The sequence below is a fragment of the Centroberyx affinis genome, unplaced genomic scaffold, assembly GCF_046629955.1.
Source record: "Centroberyx affinis isolate AG114_WGS23_722 - 3 ecotype Tasmania unplaced genomic scaffold, CSIRO-AGI_Caff_v1 ptg000400l_1, whole genome shotgun sequence".
Classification (NCBI taxonomy): Eukaryota; Metazoa; Chordata; class Actinopteri; order Beryciformes; family Berycidae; genus Centroberyx; species Centroberyx affinis.
This window is the reverse complement of record NW_027279068.1, coordinates 421755-442175: the sequence shown is the minus strand read 5'-3', so window position 1 is coordinate 442175 and position 20421 is coordinate 421755. Positions and strand designations below refer to the sequence as shown.

General features: G+C 41.8%; 1 protein-coding gene across 4 annotated transcripts; it reads right to left on the bottom strand.

Moving 5' to 3' along the window:
- Positions 1-1707: 1707 nt before the first annotated feature.
- On the bottom strand, positions 1708-17198 carry LOC139641780 (SUN domain-containing ossification factor-like). 4 transcript variants are annotated; one of them, XM_071516373.1, is made up of 24 exons: positions 16949-17198; positions 13952-14066; positions 13528-13653; positions 12245-12516; positions 11809-11919; positions 11221-11359; positions 11007-11118; positions 10662-10786; positions 10489-10556; positions 10237-10344; positions 9777-9882; positions 9320-9340; positions 8736-8791; positions 7638-7720; positions 7173-7238; positions 7001-7066; positions 6635-6725; positions 4567-5958; positions 4300-4387; positions 3828-3932; positions 3238-3395; positions 2779-2870; positions 2548-2603; positions 1708-2404 (listed from the first exon to the last, which is right to left on the bottom strand). In XM_071516373.1, the coding sequence occupies exons 1-24, from the start codon at positions 17011-17013 to the stop codon at positions 1937-1939; spliced, it is 4089 nt and encodes a 1362-aa protein (XP_071372474.1). In that variant the 5' UTR covers positions 17014-17198; the 3' UTR covers positions 1708-1936. The 4 variants fall into 4 exon arrangements, with proteins under 4 accessions (XP_071372474.1, XP_071372476.1, XP_071372477.1 ...); XM_071516375.1 differs by having other exon boundaries at positions 12245-12489; XM_071516376.1 differs by having other exon boundaries at positions 11001-11118; positions 12245-12489; positions 13528-13647.
- Between the last annotated feature and the right edge of the window lie 3223 nt (positions 17199-20421).

Genomic DNA, 20421 nt, shown 5'->3' with positions numbered 1-20421 from the left:
TGAACATCCTAACAAGGTTTAAACACAAGTACTAACCTTATGACACTAAAGATGAGTATCCTACACCAGCTCCTGTGTAATGGTCAAAATATGTGAAATTCTTGCTACCATTTTCAGCTGCAGACAAATAATCACAAGGCATTTATTTGTCTACAGGTATGATTCAATTGTTTTGGCAATGTTGTTCTTTGCAGTGAAACCCGACCGAAGACACTCTGCTGGCAAAGTCTAGAAAAAAGCAGACAAGGAAAGATATTCTAAAATACAGGCAAGGTCTCAATTGCTCACTCCCTTGAACAGACAAACATCAAGGGCGCTCCTTTGGGTACTAATTCCCCTCCAACCACACTTTTGAAATGATGTATTATAATAACTACGTTACATCAGGCTATCAATAATAATCAAAAAAGCTCTTCTTTCTGGGCTGCTGTCCCCCCTTCCCCCATGGTAACTCTGTCTTCTTTCACCTTTCAACAGAAGGCTCCTAACTATCTACCACTTCATAAACACAAGATGATTGAAACTAGATGTGGTTATTCATGGTGATGATTTTTTGAAGCTTCAGCACCTCGCCTTTCCATTGAAGTGTTCTTGGGACTATAGATGGCAGGCATCAGAAGACATCGACACACACAACTGCTCTTCAGTCTCATATTAGGTACTTTCTGGGTCTTCTTTAGGCCTCCCACTGGTTCCCCATCTGCTCCCCCACTTCGTCTTTCTCCTCAGGGTCACACTGTTACTTATGGCTGACATTGTGATTAAAACTTCAGAATTTATATGTGAATGTGAAGCAGGGCCTTGCTGGAAAAGAGCATGAATCAGTCATCTTTCCCTAAATAAAGGTTAAAAACAAAAAAACAACAATAATTTCTATGCAGTAATAAGTTTAAACTCATTCTATTTTCTGATGGTTACAGTCTTTCCAAATCGTTTATAGCGCGTCTATGTTTCAGTTTGTTTTTTTTATTTTGTCACTCCGCTAAATCTAGCAATCGGAAGCTTTATTCCTGCTGGCTTGCCATTCAATTTGGCAGCTGGCAGCAGCAATAAAAAGCCATAATTGCTGCTGCCATGTGCTTAAAATCGCTTGTTGCTGATAATACAAAAGATCCTTCCCACTTGTCTGGAGGAGCTTTTGTAGTTTTATTCTTTGTAGCCACTTTGAGGTTGAATGAGCCCTGCACTAAAGCTCCTCTTCTAGCACCAGTTACTATGTACAGTGGCAATAGGATTAAACTCACTTTTCTGTGATAGTATAAGCCCTTTGTGTTCTAGTTTTTCTTTCTGACTCTATAATATAGTCTCATTTGTATTTTTTCTGCAGCTCTATTTTTTATTCCACTTTCAATTTAGAAGTTGCCAAATACTGATATCTTTTGCCACTTCTGCTGTGCTGTAGATCCAAACTTAATATTATGTTCTGTAGCAATTTCTGTGCTTTTATTTTGAATGCAAAAAAAAGGAAGAAGTCCTATTTCTGCTGATCCTTGCAGGTTTGAGACAGCTCCCTCCACCACTCTTTGTCATCTCTCAGGCTACTCAGTGTCAAGCTAGCAGTAGGTTCACAAAATGTTTGAGGATCTGGGGAAACGGTTAAGTTGCAGCATATTGACAACAGTTTCAAAATGTTACTGAATCCCCTCAGGAAATGTACTCAAGTGAGTCAATATTTACCATCAGACAGAAGAAAAGATTTTAATGGTAAGCTGGGAAGACATTTCATTGGTTTGAGGCATAACAAATATAAAAGTCTGACAAGGATTTAACAGAGAACATGAACTGAAAACAAAACTAAAGCCAAGAGTGAAGGGATTGTCTCATGTCAAAGCTTTAAGCTTCCTGCTGCTACAAGAAATAACATCCACCCTCCTTTCAGGAGAGTCTGGCGGTCAGTGAGGGGGAGTGGAGATTTTTTTTTAGAGTTTTTTCTACGTCAAGCAGGACCTGAGAGGGTGGCATTTACCCCGAATGTCCCTGAGCTCTGCTCCGTTTTCCTGCTCATGACGTCCTGCAGGGTGGAGATGGGCAATGATTCGCTCTTGTCCCTACAGGGGGCCTGAACCAAGTCCACCACCACGTAACCAGGCTTGGGACGCCTGCGTCTTAATGCCCGTTTCTCCGCCCTGGTCTTGGGTGGGGGGAGGCCGTCGCAGATTCGATTGCATGCTGTGGCGATACCACAGAAGGAGGGGTCGTCCGAATGGGAGGAGCCCTCGGAGCTGCCCTCTGAGGGCGAGTCTCTAAAGGTAGGCTGAAGTAACCGTCTCGTAGGGGACGTCAGGTTTGTGGTGAGAGGCACACCGTTACATACAACGGCTCCATTAGCCAGCTCTGGAGCAGCGTGAAGAGATGGTTTCAGAGTCTCCACTTTCTCACTGGGCTTTATCTTACTGCGTCTCCTCTGTGTGGGTGAGAAAGAACAAGAGAGAAGCAGAAGGCTCATTTAATGTGAACGCTCTCATGCTGTTATTCAATAAATTACCAGTATGAAATCGCTAAGACAATGCTCATATTCTGTAATGTACAAAATCCATCTTTACGCACCTTTCTATTAGCTGCAGAAAGCCTCTGTGTCTCCTCTGTGTGCAGCGTTTCTGGACCTGTGAGCCAGAGAATGACACACATTTATACCAGGCTAAGCAATGGGTAAGATCAGCACTCATAAGCCGATATTTACAATATATGGGAGGAAAAAAGACTCACAGATGCCCACAGGTTACAATGATTATTATCCCTATGGAACTTATGTGGTACAACAGTTACAAATGTACTTGCCTTCGGTGGTGGCCAACTGGAATGACTCTGAGTGTAGCAGCGGATAGGATGCTCTCCTCTTCAAGCCCGAGTCATCACAGGAAGAGAACTGCCTGTTCAGAAAACAGTAATGGTTCGAGGAAAAGAGTGCATGTAACATTTGTTAAGACATGATTTATGTCTCTGTTATCACTTAAGATTCCATCTGCTATGTTTTGATGAATAATTGTATCAATAATCTGGCTTAATGAGTAGGAGCCGTTAATGGTACTGTAACCTGTGTGTGTTAGCTGTAACAACCCATTTGGCAAAGCTATTCATTGCTTATTCAAATCCGCCCTCTCCATCTCCTGTTCAAAGATGCATCTTTCCCCTTGGATCCATTTTTTACTGTACTGAGTCTTGTTAAGCATATGATACTTGTGCATGCTATCATTTGTTTTTTCAGTAGAAAGTAACACTATAGAGTTGACTTTTTACCTTTCAGGACAGCAATAGCTGTAGCTCTTGGGGATGGGCGGCTCTGGTTCTGTGTTTGGCGGCATAGTGGAGATGCGGCAGTGGTTGGCACACAGCAGCAGTCCCAGGAACAGACACAACATCAGAGACAGCAGCAGGTAATTCTGCCTGTCTGACACCTACGAGACAGGCCATCGATTATCAACAGCTCATTATAAAAACACCGGCAATGCATGATGTGGCAAAAGGAAATTACTGAGGGGGAAAAAGGGTGTATAGCCTGAACAATGAGGCATGTAACACTCATTCAGAATCTTTCTTGTACCCTAATTAAACTAGGAGATTTGGTCTCACACCATTTGTGGCACTTATTGTTGAAGTTGAAGTTAGGACTTTCAGAAGTGGAATCAGCAAAGTACTAAGGCATATATTAGCCTAAAAGATGTTTCTTAAACTATGTGTCAGGACCCAGGTCTGCTTCTGCTGAGTACTAGTACATCTTAATGAACCTTGGTCCTGAGGGGAGAAGACTAAATTTACTCAGTTTGGATCCTGGGCTGAAAACCCCCTGATTACTGATGAAGGCTTTCTGCCTGGAGATTTGTATCTACCTCATTCTGCAGCTGGCTGACCCTGACAGATAGGTTGAGAACCAGCTGAGTCACGTTCTCCAGCTGGCCCTGCAGCAACTGGATGGACACTGTCTGACGCTGGTCCTGTGGGGGAACAGGACAATAAATCAGGTGGCCAACCACACACAGGGAAAACTCACACACATACAAACACACAACAATCACATATTCGAAAAGGTATGTTAAGACAGTATCAATAATTAACAAGGTAGAATGCTTTACTTTAAGGTAGAATGCTTTCTAAAGAAAGAGTTTTTCTATGGCCATTTTGCATTCATCCTAGCAAGCATTTGGTTAATTCAACTGGGATGCATTTGGAAGCAATCAATTCGATTTCCTCCTGTTTGAATAAATATGGTAGAATGCTTTCGGGAAACCTATTCCAAACTTCGATATAAAACATATATACAGCAAATTTCTGGACCGACATTTGTGTCTCTCCACTGCTCACCTGCTCTTCTGCTATCCTGGAGGTGTTTTGAAGTTTAATGATGGTTTTGTTGAAAGCCCTCTGCATCTCCTCCATCTGCTTTCGATACCTTGAAATAAAACACCGTGAAAAAAGAATGGAGGGTGTCATTGCATTAAGGAGTCAACTAGTAGCAGCCTCAACTCAAGTTCAAACTTCAAGAGTCACTGTTATTACCACACTTACTCAACTGAAAGCAGTCTGTCTCTATTTGTCTGTTGTACTAGTGTGTGTGTCTCTGTTCCTCACCTCTGGCTGAGCTGCTCCAGGTAGCGTCCGCTGAGTGACATGTTCATCTCCAGGGCCTTGATGCGGTTGTTGAGTCTCATGAACACGGACTCCTTCTGGCTGGAGCCGTGCACCTGGTTCCCGTTCGCCTGCTCCACGCCGTTGTGGAGCTCTGCATAGACGTCTGAGTGGGGTTGCGAGGAGGAGGAAGGAGGGGAAGTTGGAGAGGAGGGGCGAGACAGCTGACCGTTGCCGCTGGATGATGTAAAGATGATATCTTCCACGAGATCCTCCATTTTGGTTTCCGTGGTGACAGAGTGACCACTAGAGGGTTCGGGTTCTGCGACCGTGTTCGGAGCAGGGTGGGATGCTTCGGCGGGAGCGCTCCCGTTTTCTGGTACAGCTGTAGGGGCGGGGTGCTGCTCTGAAGGGGGAGAGGGGGTTGGATGGAGAGCCTGAGATTGATCTATCACATCTGGGGTTTGGATGGAGGTGTCTAACTCTGGTAGGTAAAAATCAATGTTAGGCTTCTCCTCTGTTGGGGCGACTGAGATATCGTCCGCTGTGGCACTGACACTGGATTTTGTGGAGGTGGAGGCGCTGATCGTGGCTGAAGGCTCCTCATGCTTCTCTTCATCCGGCACATCCTGGCTCTTCTCTGGTCTTAGCTCCTTGGGTGGTTCTTTAGAGGAAAGCTGTGGCGGCTCCACAGTAGGGGTAGGCTTGGCAGAGGAAGAGTCAGTGGTGCTGGGTTTGGGGAGCTTTGAGGTCTGACTGGGCTCCAGCAGCGGAGGCTCAGAACTGGACTCTTTCTGGGCTTCTGTGAGGTCCGCTGGAGGATGTGGTTCCTCTGATGGGCTGGCACCCCTCTCACCCTGCCCAGGGGCATGGTCTTTTTCCTGGGGCGGATGTATCTCATTGTGGTCCTGCTGAGGTACGGGGCAGGCAGAGGGAGAGAGGGGGAGCTGCCATGTGGGTGTTTGGATGTGGGGAGGAATCGTTTGCTCTCTCTCCATGGTTTGGCATGTCCTCTTTTTGGACAGCAGGGCTGAGCACTGCTGCTGGAGATACTCCAGGAGGGAAGCCGAGCAAGAGCAAGAGGAAGAATGTGGGGATGATGAAGATAAAGGGAATAGTGCACAATAGTCTAAGCTTTCTTGCTGTCGCTCATGCTGCTCCTTTTTCTCCCTCTCTTCCTCTGTCTCTTCTTCCTTATCCAGAAGGGTGATGGTAGAACTGATAGGTTCTTCCTCATCTTCCTGTAAAGGAGTGACAATCTTTTCCTCCACCGGGGGGAGCTCTAGTAAGGTAGTGTCAGTAGTGGGTATTTCTGGAACAGAGGGCTCTGGTGAGGGGGTTTCAGTTGCAGGGATATCAGGGTCTAGGAAGGTCTGTACCACTTCAGAGTCAGGACTAGAGAGGAAGAAGGACATTACAGTAGATGTCAGAGTAGTAAAGTCAGGGTGCAGTAAAATAGCCAAGAAAAATCACTTAAAGCTCAACTTCAAAATATCTGAATAGCATGAATAGCCTCCTCAGCTAGTCCAGCAGCATTATCCCTAATGTTTCACAGAGTGCTGGTAATGAAAAAGCAGATTGAGATTTGAGAAATGGTTCTGTACTGGGGTTTTCTAGGATCGGAACCTTATTTCAAAGTGTTTCACATCATTGTACCATTGGCAACTTGCAAAAAATTCAAACCTACAAACACGTATCCTTGCAAAAGTTTATTCAGTTACACACAAATTAAGTCTGCCATGTATTTTACCAGAAAAGCATGACTTGTATGCATACGTTCCATGCATACAACTATGCCATTTTGTTGCTTGCACGTGAGAGCAGGCAGGGATGTTGTGTGCCAGCAAAATATGTCCTATGTGAAATTGTTTTTGTAGTTTTAGTCCCCCCCCCCCCCTCCTCAAAAACACTTGCATTTTTACAGGAAATTTAAAAAAAGAAAAAAATAATTTACTACAACAGGTTTTAAACAATTTTACATATTGTTTAATGAAACATGTATGTACTGTTTGACAACACTAGTTCATGGTTACAATAGAGTGATGTCATGTGACTGCTGGCTGGTACTCACACTGAGACGAGGTCTGTAGTGGTACCCTGAGTGGTGGTTTCAATTTGGGATGCTGGCTCGGTCATGTTCAATTCCTGCGACGAAATGTTGCCTTCAAAATATAAAGAAGAAACACTGCACGTTGACCGCAGAAGTGACGGTGACTATATGACAAACTACAAAAGCCAAGATCACCAGTTTACCAAAACAATGCAGCAACCTTCACAGTAGAGGACATCAACCTTAGGATTTCAACAGCAAATATTTCTTTTTATCTTAACAAAAACAAAACAGTGCCTTCATCTCTCTCACAAAAAGATGAAACTGCATGTTAAGAGCTAGCGGACAGAGGAGCCCAAATGACTGCATGTGATGTGTTGGCCATACCTTGCATCTCCGGGCCTCCCCCAAGAACGTTGACGGCAATATTATTGACCATGTTCAGAATCACATCTAAACAGACAATAAAAACACCATTAAGACTTAACACATGGTAATCCAGGTTTGGGATCGTAGTTGCGATCTAGATGCACTGGGTATCCGTGTTCGCCAGACTTACCCTTAGCTGATCCAATCAGATTGTTGGAAGACTTGACTTCACCTGGCACGTACCCAGGAAGATAATCTGGAGGGAGCAGAGCCTTCATCAGTGCAATCTAAGCATTTCTAGTAATCTAATAATTCACATCAATCTCACACCTATACATGTTAACGTCATTGTACAAAATGCAGTTGTAAAACAACTTTTACAAGATTCAACAAGATTTACTACACTGGAAATAAAGGCAAAGGCTGAATAAAGGCTGAATCCACTTTGTGTCTGTATACACATTGATGAGAAAACACCATTGAGACAAGTGTGTCACATTAACAAAACTCATAAATTGATAGGACTATACTGAATAGAGAAATTACGCAACATTGTAACTAGCACATTGTAACTAGCACATTGTATTGCTTCAATTGACCACAAGCTGAGAACAACACTAGTGGGGATTTTAGCTATTAAATATATGACACTCACCTAAGTCATCATCCTGATCGTCTGGTCTCTCTGAGGGATCTGCTATCTCCTCATACTCTTCTACCATGCTGGTCCCAAACACCCTGGAGGACAAAGCACATCAATATCACTATAAGATCATTATATAAGAAATGTAACCCTCCAACAACTAAAAAGGATTCCTAATAAAAACTAAATATGGTTTATTTCTAAAGAGTCTTCAATGGCCACTAGGGGGCAGACAGAGCTACACTAAAAGCCCTGCAATACATATGATAAATGGGAAGTCATCACTACAGCAGGTCTTTCCTCCTCAACTTAAGGAATTTTAACACAAATATCAAACTGGTGTTAGACTAATCACACACAACTTTGGCACAAATTTTGAGACAGTTGGCACAAATTTGGCACAAATCTTGAGTTATTAATAATTTATCTAAAATTAGACAAATCAGATGCCCAGTATACTACTTTACTACTCCCTAGCAATAACTATTTTGGAGGTCCAATGGTAAGCACTGGTAGTAACAATATGTTGTGGTACAAAGTGTTGGTTTCCACAATTTCTACTACTTCTGCTATGCCCGACCTCAAGCCACTTTTACTTTTACAATTTGAGGAAGTGCCAACTTCAACAGCGCAGCTGGTTCCATATGCATTAGTTCTCCTTAGTCCTACCTAATGTTTAATAGTGGGGTGAGGTGTAAGCGTAAGCTAAATCATTACAATATACAGTATAATATAATTTGACACCCTCTTCCATAAATTTAGTTTAGGCAATATGTATATTTGACCCCAGAAGATAACACCAGAAAGTGTTACTTCAAACACATATTTCCATTGTGGAAAACAAATCAATAATATCTTACATAAAACCCAATGACAATAAAAAAAAAAAACACATCAAAAAATCATGGTATATACATGGCACAAGCAAAATGTTGTTATTACTGGCCACTTTTCAATTTGTTCCAAAGTAAGGTTCTCACTTCCATTTTGAACAGCTTATACTTGTGCAGGTACTTTTCTAGAGAGAACAAGTCATATTTTACACCGTCTTTAGAGTATATTATGAAAGCTTTACATTGCCAAAGTTTGAGCCATTTTATTTACACTCACCTTATGAGACTGAGGGGACAGAAATGTTCCGAGCCAAAGTGAGAGACCAGCTCCACCTAAAAAAAAAAAGAATAATAATTGAAAATGATTCACATAATGTAATGGAGATGTGCACTGTATTATGCTCCAGGCCATTCACCACTCTCAGCAACAATCATGTTATATGCAAACTGCAAAGTCATGATTTTGTTTTGTAGTAAAATCAAAACAATGGGTTCAATTCAAATGTTGATAGTGAGTTGTAAGCGAGTGCATTGGCAGTGAGTTACTGAGCGAGTGCAGTTTGAAGCTGTGGGTGGATCAGTGTTAGTTAAGTTACATTAACCGACATAATATGCTTTATTATATTAAAGTCAACAGGCATTTCATGTATAATCAAATATTTATTAGTGTGTGATAGGATTGCCCAGTACAAACTCAATTTTAAAAGGACTATTTATTGCAGGAATACTGTGCTACCAGCGTAAGCTAGTCCTGATTCTGTTTAAGCTTGTTCACCCCACTCAAAACACAGAACACATTCCCCTCCACCTTCTCTACTCAACTTACTCAACCACAGACCTCTACAAGAAAAACAGGCTAACCTTTATGTACTTGGTGAACATCTGAAGCAAGAGAAACAGAAGAGAGAAACAATTAAAGAGATGTAAACATGCATTCAAACAGGACCAAAGAGTGTATGTTGGGTTTGATGAGAGACACTTTAGAGGCAAAACTGCTGTGCTGCCATTATCTCTCCGACTCAGCTATGACCACAGCTAGAATGTTACATATATTCTGTCCAAATTGGCTTATTCACATTTTAGGCATTTAGCTGATGCTCTTATCCAGAGCGATTTACAATGTGAGCAACAGTAGAATAAAGTTCCATTTCTATACCACCAACAAAAATAACAGTATTAGCAACTAAAAACATTTTGTGCAGAGGTCAGGACCCTAATGCCCTTGTAATATTCTATTCCACTGACCAAAGAAGAAGAAATGGAATAAAGTAAAGGAACAGATGCAGCGGTTGTGAGACCAGAAAGAAGTTGTGCTCACCTTGACATATTTAGCATAAAGATGCTCATCCAATGGGAAGCTCTGGACTGTGCGTTCATCCCGGGCATGAAAGGTCCCCAGCTTTAGCCACTTGTTTGTTGGATATCTGAGGAAGCAGAGTCATCCCACACAGCAAATTCAGTCTATTTGGGACTATTTGGGAGCTAATGATTAGAGCAAGGGAGCTCATTGGAAAGTCTGATACTGGTGCTGGTTTTGATAATTCAAATTTTATATAAATTCTGCTTGTTTTGATACCTGTCTTTGTTGAATCATAGCACAATTTTCACTTAGCATGAATAATTTTCTGTGTAACATTTTCTAAACAGGATCTGAGTTATATATATATATATATATATATATATATATATATATGAGTTATATATATGATATTGTTTTTATACCTATGACAACAGAAATTTTCCTAAATAGTATCAAATATAGTAGCTGCAGTACAAACCTATCGCTGATGGAGACCAGAAAGTCTTTGGGAGTGGAAGAGAAGAGCTCAAAGTTAGCAATGTCCAATTGCTTCACCTGGATGGGCTCACAGAGCTCAATGATAAACCTGAGAGAAAGACAAAGAGAGAGAAGAGAATGTAGAAAATGAGGTTTAGTTGGGACTGAAAAGGAATTATCTCTTGTTGCTTTTTTGGAAAAGGAGCAGGAATACATTTTAATGCAGTGATGCATTAACACACATTATACATACCAGATTTTATTGCTACAGGGGTTTAGCATGTACAGGTCCATATTCTCCTTCAATATGGCTGAGGTGCTCTGTGTGGAACAAATCAACAAATCAGTTGTCATCATGACAACTACCAATACAATAGACAGGATCCTGTGTTGATGGCTATGTAGAGAGCATATTATCATATATACCTTAGCTTCTGGGTTAGAGCCAAGGATCTTAGCTCCACACTCCACTGAGGCATAGTTGTTGAAGTTCTTCTGCACCTTCTTCACAGGATGAGAGCCCCCGTTGGTGGAGGTATGAGTAGCCTGAGCTACAGAGAAGAAAAAATACAGAATAGAGAAAATTATAGGGCAGTTTTAAAAATTGACAGGACAGATATTAAGCTTAAACTGGTCTAATTGTCCAGTAGGTTTAGGTAAAATAAGAATCATCTTAATTTGCTTAGTACTTTTCATGTACACAGAATTTGATTTGATCTTGCTCATCAAGCTTTACATAGCTTTATGAGCGGGAACAATATACACTCTTACTCTTCTCTTTCTCCACCTCCTTCCTCTTCCACTCATCAAAGGTGGGGATGTCCTCTGGGTCTTTGCTGCTCACAGTGGAATCGTTTTCTGTGACGATGGTGGAGCTCAAACCCTGTCAACGATAACAAGAATGGGAACACCTCCTCTGGTACGGCTGAGATACGAGAGAAGAATAGTTCAAATGGTACCAGAGTTCAGGATGGTCAAGTCATACCTGTTCTTTCAGCATGTGCGATGTGTTGGCCTCCAGACGTTGGGTGCCGTGACCCGACTGAGGACTCAGTGGCGGGTCAGTGTGGGTTTTGGTACCCGCAGTGTGAGCATTGGAAGTGTTCTCCAACACCACTGGAGGACTGCAGTGGGGACAAAAGAGCATCACTGCTTTGTTACAGATGGACAGAGTTACACTTGTCTTTTCAGTGCATCTTTTATCCTCACCACATCCCAAGGTGGTTGGGCTTATTGACTCATATTATGAACAAAATCTGAGTTATGAACATGCAGATCTGCCAGTTAAAATGTGATCAGATAATAAAGGTTGGATTGAAAAGACAAGTGTAATTGCCACAAGAATAACTCATAATGGGTAAGGTATAAAAGATAGTGCAAGAACAAGATTATTATGCAGTGGCTGTCCTGTCCTAACAATTAAAAAGAGCTCCAAATAAAAATTATTAAATGGCAATTAAATTTGACTCTAAAGCACTTCATCATGTCAACTTTGTAACGACACAAGAGAGGTGTTATTTTCTAAGGATTCTCTTTAGCTTACTAAATAGGCCACAGGATCAACAGCACCCACCTAGCATCGTCATATGGGTTGGCCTCTTCTGCTTCACAGTCAGCTGGGGCCACGTCAGCATCATTGAGCTCAAGTGGAGGAACTTCAGCAACTTCAACATCGTCTGAAACACTGAAGTAAGACAGTAATCCATGTTTTATTTTATTGTTGTCGTTACGTTTGGGAATTGATTAAAGTTGAGCAAACCTTGAAACAGCAAGCTTTCAAGAAAAAAAAAAAATTAAAAGGAACTTATACTCATAAGGTACCGTAAACCGCAGCAACTAACATGGCATTCTCTGACAGACCATAAAGGGACAGCAGACCATGCATTTTTCTCCTGTTGTCATTTTTACAGCTAACTGAGAGAGGTTAAGCAAATTAAACAGCTCTAAAGATAAAAAGAAAAACATTTTAAATAAGCCTTTTAACAAGCTTCATTGTACTTATGGCCTGCCTGTTAGGGGTGTCATCCTGGGTGGTAAGGATGCTGGGATGGTCTTCAGGCTCAGCAGCAGGGGTAGTGACAGGGCCAGCGGATGGGGGTGAGGTCTCAGAAGAGGAGGCAGAGTCCTGGTCTTGAGTAATGGAGGTTTCTGGAAGTTGTTTTTCTGAGTCTTGCTCAGGTTCTGGCTCTGGTTCTGGCATGCCCTTCTCTGGCTCAGGCTCCAATTCTGCATCAGGCTCCTCCACTTCCAAGGCCTGACAGATAATCAGAAAGATATTGAGCTGTCAGAGAAAAGTTAAAACGGTTAGCCCATTAGCCAGAGTAGGAGTGAACTAGCAAAACTATTAAAGCTTTGCATGTTCCAGGAACAATCGATGAACAGGATTGGCCAGGCATACAAATATGCATATAATTGCATATCCAAGTCTGAATCTGTTGTGCTACTCAGGAGAGAGCTAGAGATTACACAATCCAAACAGGCCTTTGGCATCATTTCTCACATGTATTAAAGGATAAGGCCGGTGTTTTTTAATGCATTGCTTACCGTCAACAAATCCTATGAAAATAACAAAATCAGCAATGATTTTGTTTTGCCAGCAAATCTCATCCATGTAGCCGGTGCCCAATGAAGCCATGTCCCAGCAGCCATAGAACTCCATTATATTAAAAAAACGATTAAAAACACATCAAAGAGCCATGCTGTTGCTCTAGGCAGCATATTTCATCATTACGATGCACCGGGCCAGCCGACTTTTTCCTCAAACAACTTAATAAGCCGGCTGTAAACACTTTGCAATCTCAGGAAAGTTCCGTAGCAGCGAAAATAGTCCCCAGCGTAATGAAGAATTTGTTCCCATTTGAATTTGATTTGGTAATAACTACAACAGTCTGACTTTTCGTGGTAACAGTTAGCGATTTTTAAAATTGAAACTATGTCTTTGTGAGCTGTATTTCAAGGTTTTTATCTTACAATTGGAGCCAATTACTTCTGGGTTGACGGCTAAAAACAGTACGTGGGAAGAAAAAAGTAACGGGAGTAGAGCAAACGCATTGTTGATTTTGTTATTTTCATAGGATTTGTTGCATTAAAAAACACCAGCCTTATCCTTAAAGCAAGTCTCATATGCCTAAGGTGTTGCTGTGTTCCAGCACAGAATCATGCATAAAATTCGTTTTTGGGAATAGTCTTGGTGACAAGTGGAGTCACATAGTCTCAAAGTCCCAAATCTGCATGTTCATGAAAAATATTACAGATGAAATTCCAACAATATAATTTCAACAAACATAAAAACCTCTGCATCTTGTTCTTTGTTGTCCAGTCCCTGTGTTGTCAGCTCCTCCTTTGGCCGATCATCTCCCACTATCAGCTGCTCATCTTCAGACAGAGACTGGATATGTAACACCCAACTCTCCTCAACCTAAAGAAAACATTAACACACACCAGGAACAGCATGAAGGGGACGGTGTAGTCACAGAATCCAAATTCCCCACAAACTGCATCAGCCACGTCCATTGGTCCATATATTCAGATGTTGTTGTCTAACTGCTGATATTTTGATTTGCATCTGGCGTGGTGGCGGGCCTCCTATATGGCTGAATACACTAATAAAAACTTAATGGAGTGTATGAGATGAGTGAGTCGGGCATGCAGGAGCCTGTGAAAGGCCTGCATAGTGAAGCAACTGTTTGGTTGTAGGCCCACACAGCTAGCGCTACCTTGTGATGGTGAGTATTTTCCCCTGGCTCTTCCTCCGAACTGATGTCCTGTGTGGGCAGGAGCCTCTGGGCCTCTTGGTGCGGCTCTGTGCAGCCGACATAACAACTAGAATGCCTATGGGACAAAGAGAGGCACAATCAGAGACACAAATAGAAGCATTTCGTCGACTTGTCTGAATGTGGGTCATCTTATAATGAGGCAAGGAAAATCCTCCTGGAATCTGGGATAGAGGCTTAGATTGGAAGGATATGGGTATTCATAAGCTCTTAGATCAAGCAAGCTCAACATCAAATTTGAATTTGAATGTGGTGAGTTATAAACAGAGGAAGCTGCTGGCCAATGTCACAGTGTGACGCAATGAGAAAGACCAGGTGGCCTGGACACCGACGTGGACAGTTTATCTTATCTGTATGCAGAGTCAGGGAATGCTCTCAAAGTCAAAAGACACACCCCAAACCAGTGCCATGTTGTGCAGAGAAAAAAACAACACAGAAACAGCTGTGATTACATGTGTTCTGAAAGAGAAATTGTTTTTTGCATAACTGTTTTGGCTAGTAATTAAATTTTCATGTAATATTGTTTGAAATATAACTGTCAGCAAAATACTATCTGGTAGAATAATGAATGAACATTCACCTCTTTTGTATGTGATATTTACTGCCTAACTTGTGTAAAGTATATATTAATACCCTCTACTTTACTTATAAACATAAAGAACACACTGCTGTTGGGTGACATTGTGTCAGAAAAATGGTCACAGTCACTATGTCCACTCCTGGCAGGAAAACAACAATAATCAGTGGTAACAAGGCTTTAAACAGTTGCAATGATCTCACATTCCTATGGGGAAACTCCTTGTGCTCCAGTTTCAAAGGCCACAATCCAACAACACCATCATCGTTCACTTTGTCAACAATCCAGGCCATTATCTAGATTCTACTTAGGATTTCAGGTCAAGTATTTTACTTGGCCACTGGGCTGGCTGGCGCAACTCCTTTGTTGATCTGACTCAAAAAGCTAGACTGGTCATAAACACTGAAATTAACAACAGGGCGTTTGTCTACTAATTGAAAGCCAGCAGCCATAATGTAACTCCCAAAGGAGCAAGAGTGGTTTTAAGGCATGGCTTGCATGAATAATTGAATAAATAGCTATGAACAAAGGGTTAAAGTAGTACACTTTACATACAAAGTGGTAGGAAATGCTTCACCTAGGCATAGAAAAAAGTGCTAAAAGCGGATACAGTGTTTCGTTTTACAAATATTGGACAATTTAGGTTTATCCTTGGCGATGAAATGGCTATTCTGTGTCTGAGTGGGCCTACTATATATTATCAGTTGTTCTATGTTAGAGACTGACTGGTGAAATAAGATTCTTTGTGAGATTGCAGCTGCTGTCAAATACTTAAGAACAGATTTGATTTGCCAGCTGATATCCTCTGCAAAAATGTGTCCCTGAAATATAGATGACATGGGATTAACTGGCACAACAGAGCTTCAGTGTTACCATGCACGGTTCCTCACACTGTTCCCTTGACAAAAGCAAGAAAGTCCCACTTCCAGGGGTAGGAGTGCCACTCCTGCCAGAGCCCCTCCTCCTGACTAGAGAGTGAGCTGGATATCAAGGAGTGGGCTGCCAACTATGCAACCGGACGAAAGAGATAAACACGTGTGCCACCAGTGCAAAGATCAAGTGTGTGTGTCCATTCACTTCCCTGTCCTTAAGACACACGTCTCTGAATGACAGATTATTCATAATGTGTGGGTAATTGCAGAGAAAAGGAAGTTTATTACAAAGCTCAAGCAGTCCAATGAGTCTTAACCGCCATATGACATGATGTATCATTAATTACTAGAGTCCTTTACATATAAGAAAATCCTTTACTCAAACAATGATTAAAGTATCCTTCCACACACTAAAAGGCTTCAATCCCACTCCATTGTTTTCATATCTTTCATGTTTCTTCAGAACAGCAACAGTTTTTGTTAGGTTCATTCAACAAACAACCAATAATTTGGTTAAATTCCCATGGTTACATTACAACAGGACATCTTCACATGTCCTCAATGTCCTCTGCTGTCAGATATTCACAGGCCATGAATGCAGTGAGTCACAATGATGGTGAATGTAGGCCAGGTCAACATCATGTACATAGATGTTAACACTATATTACATCATCTCTCTCTCCCTCCCTCTCTCTCATCTACTAATTCTAATTTACAGAAGTCAGTGCGTGTTATGCTTGGTTGGGATCCTCTAAGCATCATGGCTGAAGCCCATCATCATCATCATCATCCTACTTAATCCCCCCCTCTCTGCTGGCTGGACCGTTTTCTGAGGCGTTATCAGCTTTACTGAGACCTAACAACCTGCAGCTTTCAAGATGACTGACGTGATAGGCGTGAAAGGCCTGCATAATCCTGTCAAGAGCTGAGGAGCAAATCTGTGTAACGTCGGCTAACGTTAGCTCTATGACAGTATGGGTCACAGGAAAAATCAGCGGCCACTGACTGTATTTAGATTCAGCAGCACCAGGCAGACTCGGTCCAGATTGTTTGGGACAGTCATTTTATGGATGTGTTAGTTAGGTTTCTCTCATAAACTAAGTTACACATAATCTTACCAGGTAGTCCCTGGATGAGTTTCATTTCAGACAGATGACACAAACTTAGGGCAGCTGATCAAACTAAGTCTACTAAAGGCTATAAATTGAATGACATGGGCTGTATCAGTCTCTAATGGGGACAGCTTGTTTATTTGCTGTGTTATAGCTAGCTAGCACCCTGAGATAGCAACTGAAGCTAACGGGTAACGTTAACAACACACAGCAGAGCCAGGTGCCACATCACAGCATAATAACGTTAGCTAACTAGCTGATGTGTTCTAGCTGATGTTAACGTTAGGTAGCCAGATAATTTGGAAGCATAGTCAAAGTTTGTCAACTGAATTTTAATAGTCGATTAAATGAAACCAATATAACGTTAGTGATAACTTACCAACAGAGTAAAGCTACAAATAGCCACACTGACAAAACTCGCCATAACAGTGGTGTCATCATCATCCTCCTCCTGCCGGGACCGACATCCTCGCCGTGGTGTGAGAAATATATCGCAATTCTAGCTAGTTGTCTCTCTAGCAGCTATCCTTTTAGCTACACAGAACATTCATTCACCCGCTGTGGTCTAGTTGGCTTGGCTAACGTTAGCTGTTTCACTGGTGAAGAAGTGTGACGCTTGCTGTCAAACACACAACCTGCTACCGACTGTCAGTCAGTGCGTGTCAGCAGCGATCTGTCCAATGACAAGACAGCGAAGCTGTTGCGCAGTTCAAACTGAGCTTGTGTTGAGAGGGCGCGTTTTGTAGCTTCTGGTTGCCCGCATGGGTGGAGCTTCGCTACTTGAGTTTTGGAGCCCAAAGACAAATGCTGCCTTCAAATGCTGTAAAAAACATCGTTATTATGAGCTACACGCACACGAACGACCCAGCAATGTGGTAAATACCAGAGCCGTTGAGTCGCATAGATGTGACGTTTAGGTGGCGGAGAGCATGGAAGCCGTCAACAGCTGATGGTAAAAGTGATGTATCAGCTTTCAGACAATAAATTAATTAAAATATCAGCGTTGTTTGATTTCTGAAATGAAAAAATAGCACAAAGAACTGCGACTGTCGGCTATGTTATTATTATGTCTGATCAAAACCATGTGAACCGGTGCTCAGGAAAGGAGTAGCCTACCTCAGGCAGCATCGCAGATGTGGTTTGATAGATTATCAAAAGAATTATTAATTCAGTGAACTTATATGTACAACATGATGCAGCAAATAAGTTCATAGTTGCTAAATTATGAGCATTAAAAGAGTGACTTACAATCCATACCTGGTGATTACTGATTGTATGAAAGTTCAATACGACGAGTGAACCACATAGGCTACAGTGTGCGCCAAGAACTGCAGTCAACATGTTCGTACTAGTCCAAGTGTCGAGTAACGTCTCAGACAAATATAGTTTTATAAGTTTAGAGCAGAAATCCCTGAGTCTTCTTTTTGTGGGCTTGAAAGGAGTCCGCTTCACTAAAGAGCTCTGCTGCTTTTGAGTGAAGGAAACATTTTGATTCTTCATAACCCTTTTATAACCCTAAGTTAGGCCTATATTAATGAACATAAATGAGCACATGGTCCTTATTCTATTTAGCAGTACGGTCTCTGCTTATTGATAACACAATTAAGGTTTTGTGTCTTTGGCTTTTGAGCAAATTTTATATTCACGAGTTTATCGCTTGTTTTTGTTTTGGAATGAAAGGTTTTGTTAACTCCCTAATTAAATTATTTATAATAGGAAGACAATTAAATCATTACCAGTTAAAATCTATTGACCATAAGGATGACACAGTAATTTGTTATATCTTCCAAACTTTATTTCTATTGTTCTATTTTTTATTTTTATTTTATCAGTTTAACTATACTTAAGATAAATGGATTAGATAAAATGATTTAATCTTTGATTTGTTTATTTTTTGTGGAAACCAATTGTGATTCTATTACATAGGCTACATCTGAATGGCAAATAACGTGTACAATACCGTCAATAAAGAGCAATGACAAATGAGTTATTAGCGCTATCTTCTGGCTAAAACGATGTACTACTCTACTATATACTATCTTATTTGTGAAGAGCATCTTATGCTTGGTGCATGCCAGTAAAGGGTCTGCATAGAGAATAGATTTGCTGGCCCAAACACCCATTAGATGAGACGATAAAGACTCCACTGACAGAGAAAGACATTATGAGGAAGAAGTTTATTGAGGAGCGATACAGAGACACAGAAAATAACAACTGATGCAATTCCCCAGTTAAACGTTATGCCCTCTGCTAAACAATGCCGCCTCACTACTACAGGAAACCATGTCGTTGTTGTTCTTCAGCTGGATATTTTAAGTGTGTGTTTCTCTTTCTACAATTAGCTTTGGCAATACAGAATTGTAATTCATGCCAGTAAGGCAGTCTAAATTAGAGAGAAGAGAGCATTTAGTGAATAGAGACATAGAGAACAATTAAAGCGCTAGGATCCTTGATGAGGTCATTATAGTCCACAGGTACAGTACCTCCTTATCATTACCTATATACATCAGAACACAGTTTAGGCCCACGTACACAATAACAAACTGACAGAGAGCACTTGAACATTGACAATACCACCTTAAGCTCTGACACAGATGCTGACTGACTGGCCTAACTGGTTGTGAGAGCAGGAGAGGGAGCAGAGAACAGGGGTTCGGAGCAGGGGGAGAGTGCTGGTTTTGTGATGTGCATGGAGTTGCATGTGTCGAACCTGAGGAAAAGGCTAAATGGAAACGTCTCAATGCTTGTCCTTTGCTCGTTCGCAGAGGGACTTGAATTTTTTTGCCACGTTAATTAGCGTTTATTCATCTATTTTTTTTTTCCAAGCGGCAAGGTGCAATCCCACCCGTCTTACCAGTCAGCGTCTGAATTGGAGCTTAAGGCTGCAAGGGTCACGACTTGACCATTGATACAGCACAGGTGGACACCTATGACGAGGTTGAACGCATTATTGAGGCTGTTTCCATATAGAGAATACTGAAGGTGCTCCTCAGCCTTGCTATGTGTGTATGGCTGCTACTACAACACAGGAACAACTCACAAAAGTCCAACATTAAATTACCCCCGAGGGTTTATGATTCATTATTAACAGCTTTGACCATGAAAACAAATACAACTGAAACGCCAACAAACGTGCAGACAGACGGCACATGCACACGTGTCCTCGCACACCTCGCACACACACACACACACGCACGTACACGGTATTACTCGCACATACACACACAAACACGCATGTACACACACACATACTAAGATACAACTTCTGTTCCTAAGAGAACATCAAGCCGATAATGAACACTTAGGGGGCATTGTACAATAAATAATACAATACTAAAACAAACTGAGCCTACATATAGGCAAATTAGTCCCTCCCCCCATACACACACACACACACACACACACACATACACACACTCTACATACACACACTCACATGCAATAAAAGCAGCTTATGTGCCATGCTGCATTTTGGAATGAGTAGGGCAGTACCACTGCTGAGCGTATTTTCATGTATAAGCAGCAAGTGGGGGATGGCGGGTGACGCAGTGAGGGGGTTTGGGGGGGAAAGAGGTTCCAGGACCGAAAACTTGGGTAGTGGATCTGCTAAGCAAACCTGGACCACGGGCGAGCAACAAGCGCACGTACACGTACACCACAAGACAAAGTACCATACTGTACATAGATATATGGACATCGTCACCTGGCGGGAAATCAAGGGTCGGGGTAGGGGTGGGGGGGGGGGGCAAAGACTCGGGTGTCTGCACTAGGGAGAGACCAGGATCGCAGGGCCATGGCTAAAGAGAGAGAGAGTGAGAGAGAGAGAGAGGGGGATGGAGTGGGGAAAGCGAG